We start from the raw sequence: 27204 nt of genomic DNA, 5'->3' as shown, positions 1-27204 counted from the left end.
AAAACTGAACTCCGAAGACGTTTCTTCTCTCGGTTTGCTCCAAAATGTCAGAACTCGATGTACGAAAGCCTCGTATCTCCATCGAAGTGAGTTGCCAGTCTAGACGCGCAATAGATCAGCCAAGATCGTTGACATTTGTCTTTTCAGTATTGTACGAAATGTCGGTGGATGCTTCGAGCTGGTAATGTTTCTAGGGGCAACTGACTATGTACAAGTAAACTGACATGTTACTTGTAGCCTGGATGGGTCAGGAGCTTTTGACTACTTTTGACAATGTTATTGGAGAACTAGCGTTAATTCCTGGGTCATCGGCTGTATTCCGCGTTAAAGTCAATGATAGTAAGCTTACCCAACAATAATTTTGCCATATAGGGCGATGCATGATAATGACAATGTCTTGCAGCTCTTGTCTGGGATCGCAAAGAAAAAGGAGGACTTCCGGATATCAAGGAACTGGTAAGCAGAAGCGCTGCTCGACATGGTCTTTTCGTTTTCAGGTTCCTTGTATATTCACTGGAGAGTATTTAGAAACAATTGATAAGAGATATCATTGCACCGGACATGTCTCTTGGTCACTCTGACCGTAAAAAGGCACCAGCTGAGGAACCACAGCAAGAGGAAACAAAACCTGAGGTCTGCGAGACTTGTGTAGAATAGTTAGTATCCGTCACAGGGAATTTGCCCGGCATGGCCTTCCTTGTACGTTTTTTGGTAGGATTCGCGTCATCTTGTGTTCCTTTTCTCAAAAGATGGAGCAATATCCTGGAACATTGTGAAATAAATGCAAATTTTGTGTACACTAACTTTTTGTATACATATAAAGATAGACTTCCTCCAATACTGATGCATGATCGTGCTTATCTGTGTTGCGCTGCTTTCACTTTAGTTTCCAGTAGACTCAAAATTTGTAACCTTGTGATCAAGAGAAAACATACTTTTTTTATTTGCGCCCATGCCTTATTTATCGACATTTCTTTTCCGTTTTTCAGAACAGTGTTGCAAATATGTCTGCAAAGTGACAAACTGGTCCTGATTAGGTCGTTGAACTTTTTTTTCGCACGGTGTGTGCAGTGGGGGGATGGGTTTGGAAAAGCGAATGTGGTGTTAGAGACATTCGAATTAATGTAGCTGAATTGCCTAATGCATTGAGGGAAAATGTTGTACCCCAGTTCTAAATGATAGCTTGTTGCTCTACTCTCTAACCTTAATTCCACTACACGATCTGCGGGAGCAGAATCACCAAAAAATATACTTGCTGTAATCTACTATACTACATTACTGCTAAAAGCAGCAGCTACATTCAGTGATCATGTAGATCCAATAGTTTTCAGATTGAGACAGATGGTCGGTTTCATTCCCATCAACAACAGATACGTATTATTCTATATTTGCGATTGTCATGTGAGGCGAGGGCGTATTGGCGCAAATCAAATATGGGCAATAATGCAGATGAGTACCACAAATTTTCCCAGAATACAAAAGATTTTTGCTTTGTGGATCAGCGTGAGTCTCGATCCGATAATCCGCGGAAAAGACTATTTGGGCGCTGATCACTTTTGCAGTTCATGCTTGACTTGGGTCAGCTGTCAATGGGATGACACTCGGATTTCACTCTCCGCACTTAGCTCATATTTTAAAGCATCTTTTTTCATCGTTTGATCCCCACAGACCATCGTTGTTTCTCTTTTCTTCTTTGCCTTAATATGTCTAGCGAAGCAAACCAGACACAAGATCCAGAAAACACCGCTGCTCCTGCAACAGCTTCAGCTGCTGAAACGAAGCCTGTCCCTCCGCTACCTGCCGGTGAACAGGAGGAACCATCATCTCCAAAGACTAACAGCGCTACTCGTCGCCTATCTGTCTTGTACAACAAGGCTAAGAAATCCATCGCTACAGCCGCGGAGAAGGCTGCTGAGCATAACAAAAGGACTTCCGAGTCGAACGAGGCAGCAGCTGAGGCATCCGAGACTCCCGCCGCGGCGCCCGCAGAGGCAGCTGCTGCCGCTGAGCATCCCACGGACAAGACGGAAAAGCGCAAGTCTCGAGTCATCTTGGAAAATATTTTCAACCGTGGCAAGGTAAGTAATTAAACTTGAGCTGATGACTCCCTTGGTGGCGACGGTGCTTTAAGTTACAGCTCTGCTAAGTGGTTGTTCTACGTTCCAGAAAGATGAAGCAGCTCCCGCAGCAGCCTCTGAATCGGCAGCAGCCGCAACCGAGCAAGGTAAAACTGACTCCCTTTTTCATCATTTAAAGCAGTCGTGTAACTTGTGGATGTTTAGCCGAAGGTACTACTCCTGCAGAGCATCAGGAAGATGCTGCACCTGTACCACCTGCCAAGGATCATCAAGCCAAGGAACCAACTGCCAACGTGATCGACCAGATCAAGCGCAACTCTATCCTGAACAAGTTCTTTGCAAAGAAGAAGGAAGGTGAAGATCCTTCCGCACACGAGGAAGCTCCCGCTGCTGCCGCGGCAGCAACAGCAGGTGGTAAGTGTAACCGGGGATCATATTGGCGGGCACAAGGTTGAAAAAGGATGTGGTTTGGTGTAACGATGATGATGGAATCTATATTGAGAATATGCATTGAAAAATTCATCTTATGCAGAATCGCAACCTCACGAACCCGCTGCTGAGTCCACTTTGGCTGACAAGACGACCACCACCACCGCAGCGTCGTCGTCGCCGCTCGGTCGTCGTCTAACTCAGATTCTAAAGTCTTTCCCTCATGGCAAGAAGAAACCCACCGCAACTTCTGAAGACGAGCATGCGGCTGCTGCTACGACTGCTGCAGCTCCAGCAGTGCAAGCTGCTGCTTGAACAAAGGTCTTAACAACCTTATCTCTACGTACCTTTCTATCACTATACTCTAAATATATGTACCTTTCCCTTTGTCTGTCTAGTATATTTCTCCCTACTCCTTCCTCTATTCAAGCCGTTTCTTTAATAATCTCGATCTTCTAAAATGAAAATTTTTGCGTTCCCGCCTCTTTTTCTTTGGTTCAGTTTCGCGGCCGCCGCTATCTACGTAGGATGTCGATATGCAAATACGGCTGCCTGCAGCCTATAACCTCACGAAATAAGGCGAGGTCAGATTGCGGGTGCTGGTGCTACCCAAACATTTTCTTCATTAATCTGTACAATGTTTATATAACAAGAACGGCTACTGATGTTTACAAGGCTCTACATTCTTTGCAACGGCTTTAATCCGATCAGGGACATGCCATTGAATAAGGTTGTCCTGGCTGCCCAGAAGAGAAGCATGCGAGCCTTGGCGAGTTCCTGCTCGCTGTCTTTGACCCGCAGTGCCTTGCTTGCTGCACTCGTAGCGTGGGATAGTTTAAACAAATAGTTTACAATCGTGCATGGTTCCAAAGTCTCAAACGAATCATCGACCAGTTCCGGGAAGTCTGAAATCATTTGCACTAGATGGATAGCTTCTGGTTCATGAAGCAGTGCATAGTTGCAATCGACCGAAACTGGCGTTTCTGCCTTGCGTTCAATTCTAAATGATAATCAGGTGATGTTAGAAACATATGCCCAGCCTTTTTCTAGCTAAATGCGAGCATACCCGCACGCTCGTGCATGAGCATATTGCAAAAACACTCCAGTGTCTCCTCGTGCATCTGTCATCCTATCCCATGCAAAGCTGTAGTTTTTGTTCCGTTTGCTTTTCATGTCTTGTACGAGGATGGCTGATACCCCGAGCTGATCTGCCGTTTCATCGTCGTGGAATGTTTGCTTTACATTTTGCATGTAGTCCAGTATTTTTGACTTTGCCATGTCTAATATATCTTGCAGGAACACGGCAGTGCCTTGTCGCGTAGACATGCCATTGATTCGACCAAAGCTGACGTGCTGCAACTGACCAGTCTCGCCCATCATGAGCTCTGCAGCTTTGAATACCTGTTTAAAGTACTGCTCCTGTTCTACGCCCACCACATAGATAGCCTTGTCAAAATTGTACTCGCTCTTCCGCATGAGTAAGCTCGCCAGGTCTCGGGTTAGATATAAACTCGTTCCATCGCTGCGCCGGACTACTGCGGAACCAAGGTTGTAGGCTGACAGATCTATTGATTGCGAACCATCCTCTGCGTATTCGACTAAATTTTTGTCTTGCAACAGCTGATGCACTTTAGGTATATATGATTCGACTTGGGACTCTCCGGAATATACTTCAAAGTTGACACCCAGTCGTTCGTAAATCGCCGCGTAGGATGCGATACTCAGGTCACGGAACGTTTTCCATTGATCAAGTGCGTTCTTATCACCTGTGCGTTTGCCGAATATTTCGTTGGTGCAAGATCGACATGACTTTACAGTGGGTCACTAACTTGCCTTGTTCCATCTTGGCGAAATATTGCGCGGCCAATGTACTTATCATTGGATCCTGCTTCGCGTCTTGATTTATTTTCACATAGACTTCATATAAATGATGAATCGGGTCGTCTTTAAGTTTCTCCAAGTTGCCATATCGTTCAAAGCCGATAGCCAACATGCCTGGAGGTCATGTCTGAGTGCTATCCATGGGATGCTGACGCAGAAGAACCTCTCTTTACTTACCATACTGCTTTCCCCAATCGCCGAGATAATTAATACCGACAACTCGATAGCCCATCACTTGATGAATTCGCTTGACAAAGTTTCCCAAAATTGTACTTCGTAAATGTCCTGCATGGAATGGCTTTGCAATATTCGGCGAGCTGTAATCGATGATAACTGTAGGCTGTCTTTCGTCTGCTTTAACGTGACTCCAGCCGTATTTATGCGCATCATTGTATACTTGTTCGAGTACTTGCTTGACAAATTCTGTCTGCTGCAGGTAGAATTGCAGGTTGGGTCCTTTACTTGATACATGTGATACTAGCGAATCTGGTTGGAACTACGCTGTCTGCATTCAATACGCTGCCTGGCGTCATGCGTCACTGTCGTTGCATTGTTAACTTTCTAACCTTTTGTGCAATCTCTTTTGATATGTCGTCAGGTCCGCGATCTAGAGAACTCCTGTCAAGAACATTTGACAGTCTTGCCAGGGACAATGAATAGTGGCCATCCTGCAGCTTTTTAGGAACTCGAAGAAGAGGAACGAGCTGCGATTCTTCTAGTGCCAGCGATTTTGATACGTGTCTGGCGACTGCCTGCTTGAATCGCAGGGCTACACTCATGAACAAAGTATCCGTTTTGGAAGGTCGGGCAATTTTGACAGTTTTTGGGTTGAGAACCTTCAAGCGCGGTTGTCATCAAAGCAATTTGCTCAGAATAAATAGACAGTGGTCATTATCAGGTCACTCGGCCATGTCGTGCATTACTGAAGATGCAACCAAGGAGTTTTTCTTTCAGATACGAAAAGTGTGGTAAAAATGGGAAATTGACTTTGTCTTACAATTGCTTATGCCGGCTGCTTCTCTCACTTTTTGAGTGACAAAAAAAGTAGGACACATTACCACCATCTCTCGCCCATTTTTTCAAAACAGTCTACTGTATGGATCATTTCTGGAAGATTGGCCGGTTCAGTACATCACAACTATAAATTACTATAAATGCAAAACGAGAGTGATATATATCTTTTGTCTGTAGTGAGTGTTGTACAAGTTTCACAATGAAAACTTTAGCATGTTTGTATACATGACATGATGATAAGAATAAGAATGAGGTTTGGAGGGGGGACATGTAAGCAGAGACGGTTTCTAGTTCTTGACGCCATACTTGGCCTTGTATTCGCGCATAAGTGCCAATTGTTCACCATAAGTGCCTTTTTCTTCCATGTATTCCATAATGTGATCCATGGTAATGACAGCGTGGATCGGCACGCCTTGCTTCTCCTGGATAGCTTGAATAGCGGATTTACCAGAACCATCAGGAGCGACTTCGGCGCGGTCGACGGCAACAAGGACACCAGTCAATTTGGCCTTGTTATCGTTGATGATACCAATGGATTCATTGATAGCAGTACCGGCTGTGATGACATCGTCGACAACAACAACGTTGCCTTGCAACGGGGTACCGACGATAGAGCCGCCTTCGCCGTGATCCTTCTTTTCCTTACGGTTGAATGCAAAAGGTGCTTCCTGACCGTGCTCGGCATTGAGAGCCAAGGCAGTAGCGCAGACAAGAGGAATGCCCTTGTAGGCAGGACCGAACAGAACATCGTAGTTGAAGTTGGCATCGACGAGAGCAGCGGCGTAGTAACGGCCAATGGCGCCAAGAAGCTTGCCGCTGCTAAACAGACCGGCGTTGAAAAAGTAGGGAGAAACACGGCCAGACTTTAGCACAAAGGAGCCAAACTTGAGAACATCGTTGGCAAGTGCAAATTCAATGAATTCTCGTTGGTAGTCTTTCATTATTATCTATGCAATGGGAGTGAAAAGGTGGGAGGATAGAAATGTCTATAATTTCACAGCGAGGTGTGGCTTGAGATATTCTACATTTTGGAGGATCGATTATCCAGCTCAATGCCCGCGTCGAGTTCGCTCAAATATCGCTCAGCATCCAGGGCAGCCATACAACCTGATCCTGCACTGGTGACAGCTTGTCTGTATCGCTTGTCTTGGACGTCACCCGCTGCAAACAGCCCAGGAACGCTCGTTACTGCAGAGCCAGGGACTGTCTTGATATAACCAGCTTCATCCAAATCCACTTGTCCCTTTACGAGCGCTGTAGCAGGCTCGTGTCCAATCGCATAAAATAGACCGTTGGCATCGAGCTGGCCAGTCTCTCCGGTGACTGTATCGCGTGTCTTGACTCCCGTCAGCAATTTTCCATCGCCCACGGCCTCCGTTGCCACCGTGTTAAAGTGGACAGTAATCTTTGGATGTTTCAAAAGTCGCTCGGCCATCACCTTGGATGCTCGCAGACGGTCGCGACGTACAAGAACATGAACATGAGAGCCATCTGAGATAAGAAAATTAAACAGAACAGTCCAAAAACTAGTGTTTCTTCAACTCATCCTTACATTTCGTCAAATAAATGGATTCTTCCGCTGCCGAGTCGCCTCCACCTACAACAACAAGCGGCTTGTTTCGAAAGATAGGCACGGCACCGTCGCATACTGCACATGCAGAGATACCGTGTTGCCAGTATTTTTCTTCTCCAGGCAGATTCATGCGCTTGGCGGAGGCGCCGGTAGCAATGATGACGGCGTCGCTGGTATCTGTGGGTTCGCCATCCTCAGCACCTTCGCGCCAGAGCCGGAAAGGCCGATGCTTGCAGTCAAGCTTTGCAATGGTCTCAGTCTCTATTGTCGTTCCACACTTTTCAGATTGGTCACGCATAAGCTGCATCAGCTCGCCGCCCAGGACGCCGTCAGGAAAGCCGGGGTAGTTTTCAACGTCGGTCGTCGTCGTAAGCTGGCCACCAGGAGCAAAACCGTTGGCCATAAGACCCTCAAACATGGTAGGGTTAAGTTTCGCACGAGCTAGGTAAATCGCAGCAGTGTGACCTGTTCCACGATTGTTCAGATCGAGCACTTGACATGTAGATAGAGTTTACATACCAGCTGGACCGGAGCCAATTACAACAACTTTGTGGTGCTGTGGTGCCATCGAAAAACGGGTGGTGCTGAATGATGAGCTTCTTGCAGCAGACAAGAGTGTGCGGTGGAAAGCAGTGTTACGCACGACACGGGACAAGAGCATTGTGGTAGTATAGCTGGTACTTTGAGAAAGTCGTACGAAGCCGATAGTAGGTCCTGTCGGGGAAACCGTCGACAATTAAGCAAGACATGCAAAAGTGTGAAGAGTATGCCATAAAGAACTGTTTACTATGTAGCAATCATGGTGCAATGCTATGCAGTACTCTGCTATGGCTTTGTAATGGGAGAATAAAAGAAGATTATATGCAGAGAGAGTTTTTACAAGTCATCGAAGAAATTAAAAACAAGGAGACAAGTAATGAAAGCTAGCAAGAACTGTATGATAAGAAAAGAAAATGAAAAGCTAACGGTGTTTCTTTGTTGGGATTGAAGCAACTGCAGCGATGCTGCTTCGTTTGCTGACACGGTATCCTTGCAGTGTTGTCTGTCCCTTGGGCGTAGCTGCAGTCTTTTGTTGCGTTTTCCGTTTTGCGCGTACATTGCCAACTCTGTTCTCCTTTTCATCTTCTTCCTCATGTTCTCTCTTCCTCGATAGCCGCTGATTTATGCGAGCCCACGCTGCTGTCACTGTTGGTCTACTGTTCATCATTTTGTCCATAATTTCGACCCAGGTATCAGTGTCACCCAAGATTTGGTAATCAAACACAGCATCCCATTCTTTGGTTGGAGATGTCTTGTTGACGAGTACAGTGCATCCATACTTGCTATCTCGAACCGCCCTTGCTGCCAATTTCACAAATTTTTTCAGACCGGGTATTTTAAGGGATGTTCCCAGCACGATGAGCATGTCGGGGCGTCTCTTGATATCACTGCATTGTATTTTGCCGATTTTTTCACTGTCCGGATGATCCTCGTTGTACAGCACAATGCTAGGACGCAATGTTCCCATGGCCAACTGCCGCTTGCCTGCTGCTTCTCGGATCACGCCTTTATTCTCGCAATCCGGGCACAACGGCGGTTCTCCGCTACGGAATGCCTTTTCGTGTTGTTCTGTAAAGTCGTAAGAAGATGTGCACAGCGTGCATTTTACTTTGGCCATTGTTCCGTGTAATTGTACAGCTTCGAGGTTTGCTGCAGCTTCCAAGTCATCAATGTTTTGTGTGTAGAGCCGTAGAATTCGACCGTCTTCTTGCATGTTTTGTAGAAATCGATGTGTAGGTGTAGGTTTTGCTGTGGTCACCAATGCTTTAAGTTCCGCCATGAAGGTGTAAAAGCATTTCGTCCTGTTTGGATCTCTGAATAAGGTCGCATCAAACAATTCGGCGCCTTTAAGAACAACATCTGGATGTTTCTTTTTCACCAGGTTGTATAAACCATCCGACGATCGAAAATCCTGTATGCATAAATAGGCAAGAAAAAAAGGGGGGACCCCCAGTTGTTAGAGAGACGTGGCAGCGACGATGAGCTCAGGTATGCGCTGGTACTAACTGGAATTCCACCGCTGCAAGAAATGCCGGCCCCCGCAACGACAACAGCGCGTTTGCATTTGCTAATGTAGGCAGCAAGTTCTGCAAGGTTGTGTTCAATGACTTCCGACTGGTCCCCGATATCGATTTTGACCATAGTCTGAATGAGCCTTGCTGCAGTTACGCGGGAAAGCGAAAGAGGAGCACGACGGGAATCAAAGCCAAATGCCGAAAAAAATCGCCTGTGAAATCCCAGGGCTTTAGAGCCAATCAGAGGTCAGCTGACCTGATCCTCGTTGGAAAGGAGTCCCACTCTTTGCAGGCAGGTCAAATGACTGATACATGGCATCATCTGCGCAATGTGTTTATACAACGTGGCAGATACCAAATGATAGCTAGAATGGCGATTCGACTATGGAAAAACGCATCTGAAAAATATGCTAACGCCAACGTCAACTGAAATCACTTTCTTGTATGTATATTACGTACCTACAAAAAATTTTTACCTCTTTTCTTTAAATACAACAATAAGCATTCAGAAAATCATTGTAAATACTGGATATTTTTAACAGTTATATGTACAGGAAATATGAATCTTAAAACATCTATTATATGCAGCTCTGGGTTACAACATCTATGATTCGAAACTGTGACAAAGGCGCTTCTTATTTTCGGTCAATGGATTTAAGACTTTACAATGACAAAGGCTAGCTTCAAATCATTGAGATACCTCCATTCAAGCAATCTCATAAATGAAGGAATAACTACAAAGCAAGATAGAGCATTCACATATTCTCACTACAAAGAACAGAAGCTTTGTTTTGATAATAAGATGACACCTAGCATGGAAGACTACATCTAAAACAATTTGGTTATTTATGAATGTTACCAAACAAGAAATGTCTCGTGGCACGCTTTGATTGTTTAACAATGATTTTCAATTGAAAGCATCTACAAAGACCTGATCGATAGACGCTTTTGGACTTTGCCTTGGCTGTTTACACCACCCCTGATGATACAAAAGGACGCAATCTTGCGAAAAGACAGTGCATTTGCTACGAAAGTAATGGCTGCAATAAATGAAATTGCAGAACACACGGAACGCCTGGACGCTTGCAGCCCAGCAATCACCGAGCATCCTGAAATTACATTACATTCATATACAAGACTTTGCAGACGATTGAAAATTATACGATCAACAGCTCCCGAATGCCCATAATGTACAGATAAAGCCAACAACAAGATGGGCACATAATTTTGACAGGCACTCAAACGTCTAAGCAAGGCAAACGGGCAACAACTGCAAGAAAGATGAGACGTTGCACATAGAGATTGATTTGCTGGCAGACATATGTTACGTACGCGTGGCGGGTGGTATCTGCGTAGTCTTGATTTCTGCTGTATCTCTACCGTATGTCAAAACCATCCATTTTGGACCTTTCTCACCTCCTCATTCACTGTTCCTTGCTTCCATTCAAACTTCTCGTTGGACCATATCTCGGATACTTCTTTTGCTTTTCACGCCGAGTGTCGACGAACCTTGCACCCTGTACTTTGAAGAAGCTTTGAAGAAGGTGCTCATGGGGTAATGATTAAGCAGACAATGACGGATATTCCACACAGTTACCGGCGCCAGCTTTAGAAAAGGAAGCGAAACAATGGTGTGATACACTGGGCCATGGAATATGTTACACTATGAAAGGATGCCTCTATAGATGGGATGGTACTGTATGCGCGTTCTGAAAGAAGCATTTAATCGCACCAGCAATCAACTACGGTATTCGATAATCACTCTAATAAATACGAGAAGCAACTTCTTTGAATCGTCAAACTATTTTATTTCTACGTCAGAATGATAATGCGTGACATTATGGTCCATTAGGAGGTAAGGACGACGTTCTAGTTTCAAGAATGATGCGGTATCTAGCTTTGCCTTCGCGCATATGCTGGACGGCTTGAGGGCACTCCTTCATAGGGAACTTGTTGAGCCATGGGCGCACAGAGGTCTCAGAGGCGAATTGGAGCATTTCTTCGATCATCTTGGGAGATCCAATGATCGAACCGACTACAGAGATTTGGCGAAAAGCGAGTCAATACGGTGAAATACCCTTTAAAGGCTCTTCAGGCAGACCGGCCAAGATAAAAGTTGAATTATGCAGCATCATGGAAAAATAAGCGTCCCAGTTGAAATCCTTGCTGAAGGATGTGCAGATAATGTGCGTGAAGGAGATAGCATGCTTCTTCATTGCTTCTTCGTCACCAATAACCACATAGTCGTCACATCCAAGTGCTTTGGCATCTTCACGCTTCCGATCTGTGCTAGAGAGGGCAACAACGGTGGCGCCCATAGCTTTGGCCCACATGACGGCAAAGTGACCAAGACCACCGATACCAATAACACCAACTTTGTCACCAGGCTTCACATTGTAGCGCTTGACAGGAGCGTAGGTAGTGATACCGGCGCAGAGGAAGGTAGCGGCTACTTCATTGCTCATGTTGTCAGGGATCTTGAATACAAAACGTTGATGTCCTCTCCACTTGTCAGCATATCCACCAAATGTCTTTTCGACGTTAGGCCATCGACCGATGTATGTGCCGATAACTCCATTCAAGCAGATGTTCTCGTCGCCGTTGCGGCAATGATAGCATTCAAGACAGGCACCGCATTGAGCACCGACACCGATACGGTCGCCGACCTTGATGTGCTTGACGTTTTTACCTACGCGAATTGCGACACCGGTGATCTACCAAAAGAAATATGTATGTTAGCCATGAATGTCTGATATTACATGATTATCTGCGTTGTTGTTCACACACCTCGTGCCCGACCACCACATCATACTCGATAGGGACCCATCCGCAGTCCAGCGTATGGATATCGGAACCACATATGCCGCAGTGAGTTATATCCATTTCAACGGTATCATCATCAAAAGTCTTAGAGGCATCTCGCGCCACTCAAGTGGAGCACCTAGTAAATTACATAGTCATCAATATTTGATTCTCGTGCAGTGTGTAAAAACGCGTGTGACATACCTTTGCCAGAGCAGACCCAACCCGTGGAATGTATCAGGAGACATATTGATGTTAGAAAAAGATATCAAGTAAATGTTGATTGTTACCAAGTACCTCGTTGCAGCAATTGGCACTCTTCTATACTGTTTATTCGATTCCATGAAATCTCTATTCTACCGCTGCAGCGGGGAGACTCATCTTTTCGTGGAAAGTGCTGACGAACTCCCTGCCTCCCTTTGGCCGTGTTTTTCAGGAACGGTGTCGTGGCGTCGATTCGGCATATTCAATTGCCAAAAACGTATGAAGAACTCGTAAGCTCTTCTCATGCGTTTCACCATATCCGCTCTTCTATATTGAGATTATGGAATTTCCGACATTTTTTACTTCAAATGTCGCTGACGAACAAGGTGCAAGATGTTAGAACTTTTTTGAAGCACCATATCTGATCCTCTAGCTATTATCCACACGGGTACATATCACCTGCTTCTGACAAATAATATGAGTGAAGGAGGTAGCATGCCCCTTCATTACGCCTTCGTAGTCAATGATTACATGTAGCAAAATAATGTAGATATAGCTCAGCTACATAAATACGCTAATCCATTGCATTTTCTCTGCTGCTTGGTCCTTTTTGATCCATGCCACGGTACCTTAGGCCTCTGCAAGACAAGCAGCGGGACCTTTCAGAGACCGGAATTACCCAAAAGGATGACACTTGTCAGGAAATTCACACGGCTAAATCCAGCAGAATTTCCCAAGGGAACACTTATTTGGCGATCAAAAGCATCGATCCTGCGTCAAATAGATCAGGCTTTGCGCCCGGTCTCCAAATACCTAAGGTCTACGTCTTTTACTAAATGTTTGCTTCTTTTTTTATACAGTCCTGGTTTATTCTTTTTACGATTAGCAATTAATTTCACCCAATTTCTCATCTTGCTTCGCTTGGTTTCAAATAGATACCATCGATAATGGACCTCTAGAAAGAAGCTTTTTAAACGGTGATCGTGGAAGTATACGAATTGGAACTTATTTTCTGAAATGGAGGAAAAGCAGGTAGCATCAACATTAGGACAGGAGGGGGAAGTGACATGTCTAGTTTTCAAGGATGATGCGATATCGAGCTTTGCCTTCGCGCATATGCTGGACGGCTTGAGGGCACTCCTTCATAGGGAACTTGTTGAGCCATGGGCGCACAGAGGTCTCAGAGGCGAGTTGGAGCATTTCTTCGATCATCTTGGGAGATCCAATGGCAGAACCGACGACCGAAATTTGGCGTAAAGCAAGAAGCCCGGGAGGAATACCCTTTAGGGGTTCCTCAGGCAATCCCACCAAAATAAACGTTGAGTTGGGGAGCATCATCGAGAAGTAAGCGATCCAGTTGAAATCCTTGCTGAAGGATGTGCAGATAATGTGCGTGAAGGAGGTAGCATGCTTCTTCATTGCTTCCTCGTCGCCAATCACCACATAGTCGTCACATCCAAGAGCCTTAGCATCTTCGCGTTTGCGGTCCGAACTAGAGAGGGCAACAACCTCTGCACCCATAGCCTTGGCCCACATGATGGCAAAGTGACCAAGACCACCGATACCAATAACACCAACCTTGTCACCAGGCTTCACATTGTAGCGTTTGAGAGGAGAATAGGTGGTGATACCGGCGCAGAGGAAGGTAGCGGCTACTTCGTTGCTCATGTTGTCAGGGATCTTGAATACAAAGCGCTGATGTCCTCTCCATTTGTCAGCGTAACCACCAAATGTCTTTTCGCCGTTAGGCCATCGACTGTTGTATGTGCCTATAATTCCGTTCAAGCAGAGATTCTCGTCACCGTTGCGGCAAACGTCGCATTCAAGACAGGCACCACTTTGAGCGCCGACACCGATACGGTCGCCGACCTTGATGTGCTTGACGTTTTTACCTATGCGAGTTGCGACACCGGTGATCTATTGAAGAAAATATTCTGTGTTAGCCTGGTGGTGTGTGCATGAATGAATTAAGCCGCTGCGTTGAACACACCTCATGACCGACTACAACGTCATAATCGGTGGGACCCCATCCAGAATCCATTGTGTGGAGATCTGAACCGCATATGCCGCAATGAGTTATATCCATTTCAACGGTATCATCATCAAAAGTCTTAAGAGGCATCTCGCGCCACTCAAGTGGAGCACCTAGTAAATTACATAGTCATCAATATTTGATTCTCGTGCAGTGTGTAAAAACGCGTGTGACATACCTTTGCCAGAGCAGACCCAACCGTGGAATGTATCAGGAGACATATTGATAGTAGAAAGAAGTGTGTTGATCGTTACGAACAGGGTTGCCGCAGCAACCGTCGCTCTTTTATACAACCCATTCGATTATGAAGTTATTCGTTCTGCCGACAAATGCAGTGGCGGGAGACGAAGTTTCTTCGGAATGTAAATTGAACTCACCTTTTTGTGGAAATGTCTGACGACTTCATTACCCTTCTTTGGTTATACTTTCAGGAAACCTTACCTATCCCACTGCCATGCGATCGACTTGGCAGAATCAGTTGCCAAATTTGTACAAAGAAGCTGATAAGCTATTACGCGTCTTACCGTAAATTGCCAATAACCCCCGTCTTTTATCACAGATTTGGATTACAAATCCAGGCTAACATTGCTCTATTGTATTCTATCCCTAGTTCCCGCTCGTCTTCGGTGTCTTGAGGTTTTTTTGACTTTAAAAATACGTGATTTCTAGCTTTTTAGATTCGTAACCTGATGTCTTATACTTTCCTAAGATGAGCATATAGGACGACATGGTAATCCATCAAAGTAAATAGAGGTAGAAGTAAGAATAATAGGTGAAGTGAGGAGGGAGGGTGGGAACAGGCGGTAGTTTATAGAAAAGGTCTTCATTTTGCTAATCATAAGTCGATTGTCATGGAATTTACCATTCATTAGAGACCTCGTCTCTGCAATGTATATGAGACTATATCATCGAAAAATAAAGGAAAGAAGGCGATTAGTAAGCATTAGAAGTGGATGAGATGCGTATGTATAATACTTAGAGCGGTGTTATTGGTAAGAAAACCCGGCTCTGATGGTAACTGCAAATCCTGCAATCTTGAAACGAAGCAAAAGTCCTTCTCAAGCCGATCGTTCATGGCTAGAATCTACGTTGCGACTAGAAAACTCCATCATAGGTAGTATGCATTAACTACACGGCAATATCCGCTTCATTTGCGATTGGAGAAGCTTATTGACTTGGAGGTATTATCGTGCGAGCTCATACCAACGGCTATGGGATGTTTGCGAAATAAAACATAGGCTATCCACAAAATTCATGTGGGCATATCGAAGAATCGCAGAATATGGAAGTTCATAATATCCATGATGTATTTACTGATAAATGCTCATTCGTTATGCGGCTATTAACTTGTCAAAGCTGCGGTAGGCAACCCCGATACATCATCGTTACAAATTATACATGAACATTTTCGAGTCTGCGAGATAGTGCCTTGGATCCATCATTGCTTTCTGGAGCGCAACCATTCGGATCGCCTTAGCGTGAGAGCTCTGAAAGACTCCGGTCTTTCTTTTGTCCCTGTAATTTATCCCACGATAGTTCGTCACCCTGGAATGGTTCAAGCGTAGCCTTGTCCTTTCACGTCCCGACAACGGATAAATCAAAGCGGACGTTGCTGTTGCTGTTAGTGGTGGAATTAGAGCCCATATAGTGAGGTAGGGATCAAATTTTCTGCGGCGTTACCATCAACGATGTTGTGCTTGCAGTAGCGAAGCGGATGCAATAACCGCCGGAAAATGAAGATCAAGCGAATTTATTCATTGTTCAAAGCTTGTAATAAAAGGAACAACTGTAGAGACCAATCGCAGTGAACAAGCAAGTGCCCGTAATGTGCTTATTCTCAATATGCGGGCAGATTCGTTAGATCACATGTTCTCGAGAAAGGTGGCAGTGACGGCTGTCATGGAGACACTACGCGCCTCCTTGTACGACACAAGTTTCTTCTCCCGCTTGAAGTTTCCCACGTTCAAACGTGGCCGAGTTATTTTCAGTCTTATGTAGAAAATAGAGTGCCTTTGAGCGGACCGAGCTTGTTCTAGTTAACCAAAATAAAGAATCGTTTGTTGGCGTTTCCAAGGATATTTGATTCATCCGTAACTTTGTAAAGCACGGAATGTATGTTATTTGATAACGAAAAATTGAGTGTAAATTTTGAGCTGTTGTAATTGTGACCCGACGTTCCCTTTTTTCCTCTCCAAAACAGTATGCCAGCAACTACAGACGTTTCTTCTGACGGTTATCATCACGTTAAATAGTAAGATCATCACTGCAATCCGAGCAATGTTCCCCTGATCAGCTTGCTCACGTGTCGGTAGTGGTCCTCGACCAAAGATCCTGAACAACATTTTGGAGAATATTGGCCAAACTCCTCTCGTCCGAATCAACCGCATTGCCAAGGAGGAAGGTCTCAAATGCGAACTTTGTAGGTCCTATGTGGTTAAAGACTCAGCCCAGGAATTTTCGATCTCATATAAAGTATAAGTGGCCAAGTGTGAATTTTTCAACGCTGGTGGATCCGTCAAGGACCGTATCGCACGCCGTATGATCGAGGAGGCTGAGGCAGCTGGAACTATCAAACCTGGTGTCAGCACTATCATTGAGCCTACCTCTGGTAACACTGGTACGTCAGATCAATTGCGAATTGCTCTCTTGATAGATGGTTATAAAGTGGGCTGGTTTTTCAAAAGGTATTGGTTTGGCATTGGCGGCTGCTGTCAAGGGATATCGCGTCATCATCACCATGCCCGAGAAGATGTCTCAAGAAAAAGTTGATGTCTTAAAGGCTCTTGGTGCTGAAATTATCCGTACTCCTACTGAAGGTAAAAACCGAAAATATCTTGCTCATTGATAAACAACGTCTCTAATCGCATGTCGCCACATTGTAGCTGCTTGGGATGCACCTGAGTCGCACATTGGAGTTGCCAAGAAGCTCCGTGATGAGATACCCAATGCTGTTATCCTTGATCAATACGGCAACCCTTACAACCCCGTTGCCCACTACGACGGTACTGCCGAAGAGATTTTGGATGCCTGCGATGGCAAGATCGACATGTTGGTTGCTGGCGCCGGAACTGGTGGCACCATCACCGGTATTGCCAAGAAGCTCAAGGAACGATGCCCAAACATCAAGGTGGGATTTTGATAAATTCGACCATGCAAGGTCTGCATCGACTAATTATTACGTGGGATAACTTAGGTTGTTGGTGTTGATCCTCACGGCTCTATCCTTGCTCAGCCCGATTCGCTCAACACTGTCACCGGTTCTTACCAAGTTGAGGGCATTGGCTACGACTTTGTTCCCGATGTATTGCAACGCGATCTTGTTGATGAATGGATCAAGTCTGAGGACAAGTCCTCTTTCTTGATGGCCAGACGTCTTATCCGCGAGGAAGGTATCCTTTGCGGTGGTTCTTCTGGCACTGCCATGGCAGCCGCCGTCCAGGTAGCTAAGCAGCTCAAGGAAGGTCAACGCTGCGTTGTCATCCTTCCCGATTCTGTCCGTAACTACATGACCAAATTCTTGAACGATGACTGGATGCGCGAGCGCGGTTTCACCGATGAAAAGTTTGAAGCTGAAAGTGCCGATAAGAAGGCAAAGGAACAATACGGTGAAGCTAAGGTCGGCGATCTTGGTTTGAAGACAGCTGTTACCACTGACAGCGAAACTACTTGCAAGGAGGCGATTGAAATTATGGAAACGAATGGATTTGATCAGCTTCCCGTTACTGCTGGTCCCCATCGTCGCCTCAAGGGATTGGTAACCTTGGGTAACATTCTATCGAGAATCTCTTCCGGACACGCAAAGCCGGACACTCCTGTTTCCAAGGTCATGTTCCACTTTGATCTGCATACCAAGAAATTTGAAGAAATTACCAAGGATACACCATTAGATCGCTTGACTCGTTTCTTTGAAACCAACTCCAGTGCCTTGGTTACTGAGCGTACCGACGATGGTCTCAAGGTTTTGCATGTTGTCACCAAGGTCGATCTCTTGTCTTTCCTTGTCCACAAAGCTTAAATGCACAGTTGTAGAAAGTTCTTTAGCATTAACTAGTGGATCGGCATTATCAATCAATGATTTGAAACACTTTGGTTTTCTCTTTGCTTTGTTTTGCATCATCAATAATATTCATCATTCAACAACATCCTTGAATTCGTTTTTATTTGCCCCATGTCTTTGTTGCGGCCCCTTACTTTAGTCCACTAATTCTCTTGCCGCTCTTTTATTTTTCTTTCATTTATTCGATACAAACTGATAGCAGCTCTTTCTTCTTTTTCATTTTATTTCCCTTTTAACAATGCAGGAACCTCTTTTACAAAAGAGTACTAGCAACTCACAAAGTGGAGCGTCAAGGCAACGGTCATTAAACCGCATGGTTGCTTCTGCTACCAGGCTCCGCGCTCGCAGAAACAGCGCGAACAACGGTAGCGCGGGTACTTCATCGTCCTTGACGACGGATACACCAAGCGTGCAACAGCAGCAGCAACTTCAACAACAGTTGTCAAGACAGCGTTCGCTGAGTGGACTGGTGAGCCGGTTCAAATCGTCGTTCCGTTCCGGTCGAACAGAGGCATCGTCTGCCGTCAAACAAGACCATGTAGCTGGATATTCCTCCAACGCTGACGATTACGAGACGACGCAAATAATAGGTATTTTGAAAAGGGACAAGCTTGTTGATTGATAGTTTATTTTTATGTGACAACGATACCCTTTTCCAGGATGGGGTGCGTCGGCGGCAGTGTTCTCAGCAATATACAAGCCCACGCAGTCTGTAGTTGCCATCAAGAAAGTGAACCTGGAGCTTCTTCGCGACGACGATGGGTCTCGACTAGATGCTTTGCGCAAGGAGATACAAATAATGACCTTGTGTCGCCACACGCATTTGCTGCCAGTCCATCAAAGCTTTGTGTCTCGGTCGCATTTGTACATTGTTATGCCGATCATGTCCGCAGGCAAGTGAGAGTTTTAGGATCACTATAGCGTTTAATTAGCACCTGATTTAAAAAATTTCCTGTTCCAGGTTCATGCCATGATTTGCTGGTCCAGAACGATCGGGAGGGGCTCGAGGAGCTGATTGTTGCATGGCAAGTACATTGACGACGCGAGAAGGGACAGAGCACAATTATTTCTCTGCTCTCCCTCCTCCCCCTTTCTGATCAATTTATCAATATGCATTGCCCAGAGTATGTTATACTAATACGTGAGTACGTAAACATTTAGCATTATCAAGCAAGTAGCTCAGGGTCTTGAATACCTCCACGCGAATGGTCTCGTGCACCGTGATATCAAGTCTGCGAACGTCCTCCTGGATCGTGACACCGGAATTATCAAACTCGCCGATTTTGGCGTAAGTAACCACTTGCTGGTGCGGCAGGGTAAACAACTGCGTTCCTGTAGCAATATATTACATCATCCCATGGTGCATACCGGCACTGAAAGTACCTGTGACACCCAAAGCACACTCCAAGTACAATTCCAGCTGCCGCCACTGGTTCCTGTGCCTGGTAGCACTGTTGATCAGTGGAGCACTTGTGTCAGCCGCGGCGCGGGTGGCAACGACGATGCCGTCCCTTCTTTACGTGTGTTACCACCCTCAACAAATGGATCCTCTTTTAACAGGAACGATGCAAGTTTATTATCTAGTCGAGGCACTGGAAACCATTTGCATGTGCCATCTTCAAGCGTGGAATCCAGCATATTCAGTCGACCAAATGACAAGGCCGCCGTGCGCCAATCGTTTGTTGGGACACCTTGTTGGATGGCGCCTGAGATTCTGCAGAACCAACCTTACAACAGCAAAGTAGATATATGGTCTCTGGGTATCACGACGATCGAGCTGGCCTGCGGTCGACCTCCCTACACCGAGTATGATCCGATTACTGCAAGTAGCCACATATATACGCTTATTTTGAAGCGATAACGTTTTAACACGGTATACACAGATCTTTTCTCTTATCCTTTATGACCCGCCACCAACCCTGGAAAAGAGCGGCTGCCCCTACGAAAGCACAGCACAGTTTGAGTGTTTTCTGGAACGATGTCTGAACAAGGATCCAAGTGCTAGGTATTCGGTTACCGATGTTCTGAATGATCCTTTTATCCGCAAAGCCCCGTCTCCTCGGACACTCCAGCGGTACCTTGCTCGACATGCTAACCTGCAGGGAAAACTTTCGCCAAAACTGTCTTCAAAGAAGCAGCAGCAGGCACAGTATTTCTACCAGTATCAGGATGATGTTGTAGTGCCTGGTAAGCAAAAACATAGTGCCAGAGAAATAACCAGGTTGTTTACAATTGTTGGCTTAGGTGGTATTTTGCAACGGAAAACATTGGACTGGAATTTCTCACCAAGGCAATCTATGGCTGCAGCAGCAACAATGACTGATGAAAACGATCCAAATATGTCGCCCGTGACACCATCTGATACGGAAGCAGATGTGGATTGGCCGGTTGTTAATCAAATCATGGACAGTAGCAGCGGCGGTAGTACCGAAAATCTCATATCTCACAGGATGCATGATTCGTCGCCCTTTCCGTTCCAAGTGGGGCTCACCAAAGTGGGTCGACAAATGAGACCTATAGCTTGATGACTATTTGTAAAAAAAAAACTGTTTGAAATAAACGAATCGAGACAATGCATTTGTAAGCGGTACCTGAACGAGGATACCCGTTTCGGAAACTGCGGAGGCTTGGACATTCCCATTACTTTAAACTCTGCCGACTTTGCAACTTTACAAAAAAGTCCACGATCAGATCTAATCGGCCTTAGTGTCGTAAATCAACAAAATGGCGGAAACCGTGCAGTACTACTTGGAACAAATGGTCCCTGAGCTCGAGGATCTCGAGAACAAGGGACTGTTTAGCAATGTATGTTCTTTTCTATTCTTTCCGCAATGCAAATTGTACTAAAATGTCACGCTAGGCTGAAATCAAGCTGATCGTCAAGAAACGAACCAATTTTGAATATGCACTGAAGCGTCGAATTGCGAAAAAGATCGATTTCTTGCGGTATATCGAGTATGAGATGAATTTGGAGGAGCTGCGAAAGAAACGCAAGGTTCGAATTGAGGGTAAGATATGTCTGTCACTAGAATATGGCCGCCTAGCTAACGAATTTCTATTGCCATCAGCAACATCTGGTGACCTCAAACAAGGTGTATCCGACTATGCAGGTCAACGACGTATCTTGTTTATTTTCAAGCGCGCAACAAACAAATTCAAGGGAGACGTTTCTCTATGGATGCAGTACATTGACTATGTCAAGGGCATTCGTGCAGAGAACTTGCTCAGTGGCATTTTTGCAAAGTATGTATTGAATTTTGAGTTTATAGAGATCAAAAGTTGGGCTAATGTCATTTATCAGTGCACTGCAATTTCATCCCAAAAAGATAACTCTGTGGATAATGGCAGCGTCCTGGGAATTTGAAAATAATGCAAATATTGGTTCTGCCAGAGGTATGCTTTTGAATTATATCTTTTACAAACAACGATAAGGCTAATGTAATTCATGCTAGTTTTAATGCAACGGGCTTTACGTCTGAATCCGGAATCCAAGACACTTTGGCATGAATATTTCAAACTGGAAATGTTATACGTTGAAAAGATTAAAGCTCGGCGGCGGATTCTCGGTATCAACGAAGAAGAAATGACAGAGGAGCAGAAGCAAGTTGAGCAGGATATGGAAATGGACCAGGATGATGAAAACATGATTATGCTTCCAACAATTACTGGCGAGGAGTCAGACGATGAAAACGAGGAACAAAAGAAGAGTGTCAAAAACGCTCAAAACAAAACTGCGGATGCGCTGCGGGAAGGCGTAAACCCGATATTGCAGGGCGTGCTAGCAACGATCGTCTACGACAGTGCGATCCAGGCTATTCCAGAGGACCTAGAGTTCCGAACAAAATTCATTGATATATACCGTACATTCACCAACACCAAAAAGGGACGCGAACATGTTCTTGACACTATCCGACGCGATATGGGCTCCCGGCCTGACGCTCGTGCGTACTTGGCTGCACGACACTTACTAGCTGAAAGCGCAGTATCCACAGATTCACCAAGGTACATATCGTACCAAGACCCAGCATTTGTGCCTGCTGTGCAAGCATGCATCGAAGAGTTCAACAATGCTGTCAAGGATATCCCAACGTCAGAAATGTACGAGCGATACATTGATTTCCTGCGCAGTTGGCAGGAGAAGGATATTGAGGAGAACTTGGTAAGCTACGACGCTCACTTCCTACTGGCAATTCATCGCTGATCTCTCTCTCTCTCTCCTCGGTTTTAGAAAATCTATTTCGCTAAAATGCTGGAACGGATTTTCAAAACGTCCATCAAACAAAAGACCACCTCTGGAAGAATATACAAAGCATATACCGAACACTTCTTGCAGACAAACCGAGAACAAGCACAAAAGATCATCCGGCAGGCTGTCGAAAGTTATCCGAAGGAACCTGCACTTTGGATCCTTAGAATTCAACTGAAAAGTGAAGGAGGTAAGAAATGAAGTTGCTTAATGAATGTTCTTTTTTCTGCATAACTAATCATTGAAATAGACAAGACACGAAGTCTATTCAAGCAAGCATTGAGTGAAAACCCGACATCACCAGATTTGTGGGAAGCATACTGCGACTGGATTGAAAAAGAATGCAAAGACGGCAATGTATCCGATCTTGAAACAGACCGCCTTTACACTGTAAGTCACGTGATGGGTGATATGGGTTGTGAAATGCAGTAGCGCTAAATGTTTGGCATTTGTAGGACGCTTGTCAGGAAGCTTCAGCGTTGCTTCCATCCTTGACATCCGAATCTGTAGATCGAGACCGCGTCAAAGATTTTGTACTCTCAAGCTACGTGGAATGGGCATACGAAACCAACGGCATAGAAGCAGCGAGAGCTGCATACAAGAAGATCATTCGCAACTTTTACCCTACATATGCATTTTACAAGACATGTCTCGATATTGAAAACAAGCATCCTTCCGAAAATAATCAAGATATCGAATACGTTTACGAGATGGCCACTCGGCTGGATGAGCACAAAGAAGGTATGTGTGGTTTAGACATTCGGTCGTACAAGGAATGCTAACTCTAGTCGTTCCACCAAAGAACTGTACCGTCTCTATGTGACCCATCTGCGAACCCACAAAAAGTTCAAAAAAGCAGACCACGTCTTTTGGAAAGCATCGAAGGAGGTGCCCAACTTTGCATTGGAAACGAAATAAAATTCCAAAAAAATGAAGCGGTTTATTCTTGGGAAGGTGTTTGCTGTTCCTGCTGTGGGGCTACGTCGTCGTTTGAGACGGGTTTCTCATCATCCGCTTCCTGCGATTCCATTTTATCCTCTGTAATTTGTGACGGTATGGCTGCTGCTGCTGCTGCTTGCTGATCATGTTCTGACTTTTGCCGCTTAGCAGGCGGTGCTGATGATGAGCCTCCTTCTTCGTCTAAAGCATCGCTCCGTCGTTCCAAAGCTGCTTTGAGTGTCATTGTGGGTGGAATTACGTCTTCTAAAAATTCAAACTGTTCTATTTCGCTAACCGTAGAGGCTGCAAGCATGTTAGTTGATATCCGTTGCAACGTCGGTTACGCACCGTACCCAGATCCTTGTAATATACTGTTTTACGTTTATCCCGCTTTGCTCGCGTAAGGCCCTCGTTGACTAGATATTCTATGAAAAGCTCCTGCAAAAGAACCAGGTTCGTTAGGTCGTTTGCGTTGATCCCAATGCCTCTCTGTCATGTTGGTATACCGTGGCATAGGTAACGCAGAAAGTTGCCTCAGGATTGATCAGGTTGACATCGCGATCTTCTTTGATAATACGTTTTACTCTCGCTAGCGGAAGGATCGTTGTTCCTGGTACTCGTTCTGTCTGCTTTGGGATCTGTTCGCTTGAATCCTCAGTTGCCATTTTTGTTGTGTTCAAGAGAAGCTTTTAAAAAAAAAGGGTGAAACGCGGATCTGGTGGAACGCGATGCCGCAACAGCAACACGGAGCCGCAGCCCTCTGCGCGTGTATATTAAAAGTCCAGCCTGGTACCTCACCCTTCTCTCTTCTCTCCCACGACTACTTATGTCTACTGACAATATTGAAAACTACTTGGAAATTGTGCGATCTTCTTGCCGAGCTCTCGTCGAGAAGAGCCCTGTCAAAGTAAGTGTAGTTTGTCCCAAGATCGCAGTTGTCAAGCTTGATCTGACGTGGATCTTGACAGGTCTCTGCGGAAAGCGTTGAAAAGTTTCTCAAAAACCTCGATAAGAACCAGTACCAGGAACTCTCCATCGATACACCCATGAAGATGCCACTCAAATTCTCAAGCCTTGCTGAAGAATTGAACTTTGTTGCCTTGATTGATTTATTGAACTTTGGAAGCGGATATCGAGTACCTTTGCATGAGTTGGCTGGCAGAGGTGCATTTGATACGATACGATTCGGTGTCATGTCGTTACACATTGGCGGAACACCCATGGATGTTGATACATTCGTATCCATGACTCCCTACCGCGCCGCCGAGATCTTCCAGTTTCCAATTGATCGAGAAGTTCACCCGCCAAATATGCCGTTCGTCACCATGACCGAGGCAAACGAGTTGCGCCCGCTTGCTGAAGGAATTGCCAATGTGCTCAACACCACAGGCGAGTTTCTGAAGACTCACGGTTACAAGGATTTGGCAACCTTCATCTTGGATGTCACACGGCCGCAGCCTAACCAAAAGCCATCTGCTGCTCGACTTGTCGGACACCTCGTGAAAGCATTCCCTGGTCTCAATGACACGTACACTTTTTACGGTGAACGAGTATATCTTTTGAAGAAGGCACAGATTTTAACATACCACGTCTGGATGTTCTTCCACGAACAAGACCCTGAGCGATTTGCATTTGCGGATATCGACGACCTCACCGTGTTCGCTGACAATGTTGTTCCCACTATGCTTGTGCACCTCGGCATCATAGAGATCCCTGAAGACTGGCAAAAAGATATCGACGACAACAAGGACATTGGTGTGGAACGAGCAACCGCCATGCGTGCCGCCTCTGTTGTTGCATGCGAGGATATTTGCCGTCTCTCCCGGCAGAATGGTCCGATATCAAATATGAACGAGGGCAATCTCGATGTATACCTCTGGAGACTAGGAAAGGAAGGAGACTATAGAAAGATCCCTAGATTTGCCCTGCGCGATACTGTAATGTTCTAGTAATTTGATGCTGTTGGTTTACCACATTCATTCTGTAAATATCGCTCTTGTTTCCCAGAGGGTAAACACTTTTAGTGTCCAAATGAGTACTTGATTTAAATATTGGAAGAGGCTAAAAAATTATCAAAGTGTTGTTCAATCTTTCTTTTCACATGCATGCTTTTTTAGTAATGGCTCCCAGTACCATACAGTATACGAACCTGAGAGTGAGAACATTTTACGTAGATACATCTTTCCACGATATAAAGTGACAAAACTAGAGCCACCTTCGAATTGGCCTATATACAGGAAGACAAAATATACCTTGATGAGGAACTTATAGCAGGAATATTGTATTGTTGGGCAAATGTTTCCCAGCAAATGCTTGTTTCGAGCTGACCCTGAACAAATTCAACCATGCAGGATCGCACATAAAAGGGAAATGATGGTTCCCTGATCTCACACGCTTTTTTCGCTTTTTCTTTCTTTTCTTCTTCTCAAAATATCATGATGGCAAAGTTCTTACTGCGGCGCTCGCTCGCAAACTCGACCCTGGTGCACTCCAGACGTTTGCTTAGCACGTCTTCACCTGCGTTGCTGCAAAAGACTCCAGACTTCTTCTCACCGTCAAGCGCAAAGGACACGGAAAGCCAGGGCGAGCAAAACAAAAAGCAAAATATTGCCAACGAGTTCATTGAGACTGTGCTGTATGGATCCAAGAAGATCAAGGAGGAAGAAAGCCAAACGCATTCAAAGATGCTGGCAAGAGGCAAATACGTGCACGAGTTGCAAAGTAAGAGGGTCTTGTTTTTCTAGTTAGTTACCTGCCCTGCTCACGCCCGTGTTTTGCAAGAACACAAGGTTCGCCCAGACAAGGTCGATGAGTATATCAAGCTTGTGTAAGTGGAGGTTTGATGACGGTTCGCTCTATGCAAGACCCCGTTGACGTATGCGCATTGCCCGTTTTAGATCGACGTATCTTCCCCAAATCGCGAACGACCCCGCCAATGAGCTCCATTTATGCGGCAGCTGGGAAGTCATCGTAGGAGAATTGGACACTTTCGGTAAAGTATACACCGCATCTTTATCACGATGCAGGTTTTAACCAGCTGTGTATATCAGTGCATATCTGGGAATACAAGGGATATCCTGGCCATCAGCACACCACGACGCGTCTCGCCCAAGATCCCGTAAGAAGTCTCTCTCTATTGGACCGGAATGCTCGATACCTTTGATTAATCGTTTTCGTTACAGTCTTACAACGAGTTCATGAAACAACTCCGCCCCCTGCTGGATTCTCGTGAGAACAACATGATGCTCGAGTTCTCCTTCTGGGAAACGTCGCCTCCGAAAATTACAAACGGAATATACGAGCTTAGAAAGTATAACCTCAAGGTAATGCGCGGCAACAGCAGCACAACTGTTCAAACCTCACAAAAAGTCCTTTCGCTAAATAGCCTGGACGCTTGCTGGAATGGGAAATGCATTGGTAAGGGAGGACAGCGGCTGGTGGTAAAGAAACTACGTGCTGATCTCTTTCTTAGGCGCAAGGGATTAGAATGTCGGCGTCAATTTTGTGAACCTGTCGGGGCATGGTTTAGCCAGCTCGGCGAACTCCACACAGTTCATCACATGTGGACCTATCCGTAAGTCGCCGCCTACAGAGAGAGATCATCTCGGAACCGCCTACTGACGAAGTTCACCGATAATTTAGCGATCTTCAAACTCGAAAGACGACGCGCGAGGACGCATGGAACGTGGATGGCTGGGCCGAAACCGTATACAACACAGGTAAGTAGAGTGGATTGGACGAATATGTTCCTGCGTTTATTTACATTCGTTGTCATCGATGTATTACAGTTCGCTTAGTAAACAGCATGTCTTCCTATATTCTTAGACCGTTGCCATACAGTCCTTTGCGATAAAGAAAGTTTTCATATGAAACGTATGGAAACCCTTTCTTGTTG

At 45.3% G+C, this 27204-nt stretch overlaps 14 protein-coding genes across 14 annotated transcripts; 7 read left to right on the top strand and 7 right to left on the bottom strand.

The window, feature by feature from the left end:
• Positions 1–44: 44 nt before the first annotated feature.
• VTP01DRAFT_9991 (uncharacterized protein) lies at positions 45–657 on the top strand (the record flags this gene model as incomplete). The annotated part of the gene is made up of 5 exons (XM_069389276.1): positions 45–86; positions 148–181; positions 238–339; positions 404–456; positions 529–657. The coding sequence occupies 5 exons, from the start codon at positions 45–47 to the stop codon at positions 655–657; spliced, it is 360 nt and encodes a 119-aa protein (XP_069239416.1).
• Positions 658–1703: 1046 nt separating this feature from the next.
• Positions 1704–2822, top strand: VTP01DRAFT_9990 (uncharacterized protein; the record flags this gene model as incomplete). The annotated part of the gene is made up of 4 exons (XM_069389275.1): positions 1704–2078; positions 2167–2224; positions 2283–2492; positions 2611–2822. The coding sequence occupies 4 exons, from the start codon at positions 1704–1706 to the stop codon at positions 2820–2822; spliced, it is 855 nt and encodes a 284-aa protein (XP_069239415.1).
• A 363-nt stretch (positions 2823–3185) lies between these two features.
• Positions 3186–5167, bottom strand: VTP01DRAFT_9989 (uncharacterized protein; the record flags this gene model as incomplete). Its single annotated transcript, XM_069389273.1, has 5 exons — positions 3186–3507; positions 3574–4273; positions 4341–4502; positions 4566–4884; positions 4955–5167. 5 exons carry the CDS (start codon positions 5165–5167, stop codon positions 3186–3188), a joined length of 1716 nt encoding a protein of 571 aa, XP_069239414.1.
• Positions 5168–5689: 522 nt separating this feature from the next.
• Positions 5690–6343, bottom strand: VTP01DRAFT_9988 (uncharacterized protein; the record flags this gene model as incomplete). The annotated part of the gene is made up of 1 exon (XM_069389272.1): positions 5690–6343. One exon carries the CDS (start codon positions 6341–6343, stop codon positions 5690–5692), a length of 654 nt encoding a protein of 217 aa, XP_069239413.1.
• Positions 6344–6423: 80 nt separating this feature from the next.
• Positions 6424–7636, bottom strand: VTP01DRAFT_9987 (uncharacterized protein; the record flags this gene model as incomplete). The annotated part of the gene is made up of 3 exons (XM_069389271.1): positions 6424–6893; positions 6955–7440; positions 7495–7636. 3 exons carry the CDS (start codon positions 7634–7636, stop codon positions 6424–6426), a joined length of 1098 nt encoding a protein of 365 aa, XP_069239412.1.
• Positions 7637–7936: 300 nt separating this feature from the next.
• On the bottom strand, positions 7937–9156 carry VTP01DRAFT_9986 (uncharacterized protein; the record flags this gene model as incomplete). Its single annotated transcript, XM_069389270.1, has 2 exons — positions 7937–8926; positions 9022–9156. The coding sequence occupies 2 exons, from the start codon at positions 9154–9156 to the stop codon at positions 7937–7939; spliced, it is 1125 nt and encodes a 374-aa protein (XP_069239411.1).
• Positions 9157–10867: 1711 nt separating this feature from the next.
• On the bottom strand, positions 10868–11912 carry VTP01DRAFT_9985 (uncharacterized protein; the record flags this gene model as incomplete). The annotated part of the gene is made up of 3 exons (XM_069389269.1): positions 10868–11064; positions 11107–11743; positions 11817–11912. 3 exons carry the CDS (start codon positions 11910–11912, stop codon positions 10868–10870), a joined length of 930 nt encoding a protein of 309 aa, XP_069239410.1.
• Positions 11913–13106: 1194 nt separating this feature from the next.
• VTP01DRAFT_9984 (uncharacterized protein) lies at positions 13107–14288 on the bottom strand (the record flags this gene model as incomplete). Its single annotated transcript, XM_069389268.1, has 3 exons — positions 13107–13952; positions 14026–14180; positions 14246–14288. The coding sequence occupies 3 exons, from the start codon at positions 14286–14288 to the stop codon at positions 13107–13109; spliced, it is 1044 nt and encodes a 347-aa protein (XP_069239409.1).
• A 1980-nt stretch (positions 14289–16268) lies between these two features.
• Positions 16269–18082, top strand: VTP01DRAFT_9983 (uncharacterized protein; the record flags this gene model as incomplete). The annotated part of the gene is made up of 6 exons (XM_069389267.1): positions 16269–16318; positions 16380–16486; positions 16547–16684; positions 16752–16883; positions 16950–17194; positions 17261–18082. 6 exons carry the CDS (start codon positions 16269–16271, stop codon positions 18080–18082), a joined length of 1494 nt encoding a protein of 497 aa, XP_069239408.1.
• A 355-nt stretch (positions 18083–18437) lies between these two features.
• Positions 18438–20649, top strand: VTP01DRAFT_9982 (uncharacterized protein; the record flags this gene model as incomplete). The annotated part of the gene is made up of 6 exons (XM_069389266.1): positions 18438–18714; positions 18784–19017; positions 19086–19149; positions 19286–19946; positions 20008–20311; positions 20369–20649. The coding sequence occupies 6 exons, from the start codon at positions 18438–18440 to the stop codon at positions 20647–20649; spliced, it is 1821 nt and encodes a 606-aa protein (XP_069239407.1).
• A 199-nt stretch (positions 20650–20848) lies between these two features.
• Positions 20849–23288, top strand: VTP01DRAFT_9981 (uncharacterized protein; the record flags this gene model as incomplete). The annotated part of the gene is made up of 9 exons (XM_069389265.1): positions 20849–20929; positions 20985–21132; positions 21193–21367; positions 21426–21517; positions 21577–22283; positions 22353–22560; positions 22621–22760; positions 22826–23111; positions 23173–23288. The coding sequence occupies 9 exons, from the start codon at positions 20849–20851 to the stop codon at positions 23286–23288; spliced, it is 1953 nt and encodes a 650-aa protein (XP_069239406.1).
• A 22-nt stretch (positions 23289–23310) lies between these two features.
• VTP01DRAFT_9980 (uncharacterized protein) lies at positions 23311–23974 on the bottom strand (the record flags this gene model as incomplete). The annotated part of the gene is made up of 3 exons (XM_069389264.1): positions 23311–23612; positions 23663–23747; positions 23816–23974. The coding sequence occupies 3 exons, from the start codon at positions 23972–23974 to the stop codon at positions 23311–23313; spliced, it is 546 nt and encodes a 181-aa protein (XP_069239405.1).
• Positions 23975–24135: 161 nt separating this feature from the next.
• Positions 24136–25258, top strand: VTP01DRAFT_9979 (uncharacterized protein; the record flags this gene model as incomplete). Its single annotated transcript, XM_069389262.1, has 2 exons — positions 24136–24216; positions 24278–25258. 2 exons carry the CDS (start codon positions 24136–24138, stop codon positions 25256–25258), a joined length of 1062 nt encoding a protein of 353 aa, XP_069239404.1.
• Positions 25259–25744: 486 nt separating this feature from the next.
• On the top strand, positions 25745–27162 carry VTP01DRAFT_9978 (uncharacterized protein; the record flags this gene model as incomplete). Its single annotated transcript, XM_069389261.1, has 9 exons — positions 25745–26030; positions 26091–26136; positions 26207–26301; positions 26360–26427; positions 26492–26632; positions 26695–26726; positions 26782–26883; positions 26952–27028; positions 27098–27162. The coding sequence occupies 9 exons, from the start codon at positions 25745–25747 to the stop codon at positions 27160–27162; spliced, it is 912 nt and encodes a 303-aa protein (XP_069239403.1).
• Positions 27163–27204: the final 42 nt, after the last annotated feature.

Source organism: Rhizomucor pusillus, assembly GCF_041956525.1.
Source record: "Rhizomucor pusillus strain CBS 183.67 unplaced genomic scaffold VTP01scaffold_8, whole genome shotgun sequence".
Classification (NCBI taxonomy): Eukaryota; Fungi; Mucoromycota; class Mucoromycetes; order Mucorales; family Lichtheimiaceae; genus Rhizomucor; species Rhizomucor pusillus.
Note: the sequence above shows the minus strand (reverse complement) of the source record. Positions and strands in the feature narration are given on the sequence as shown.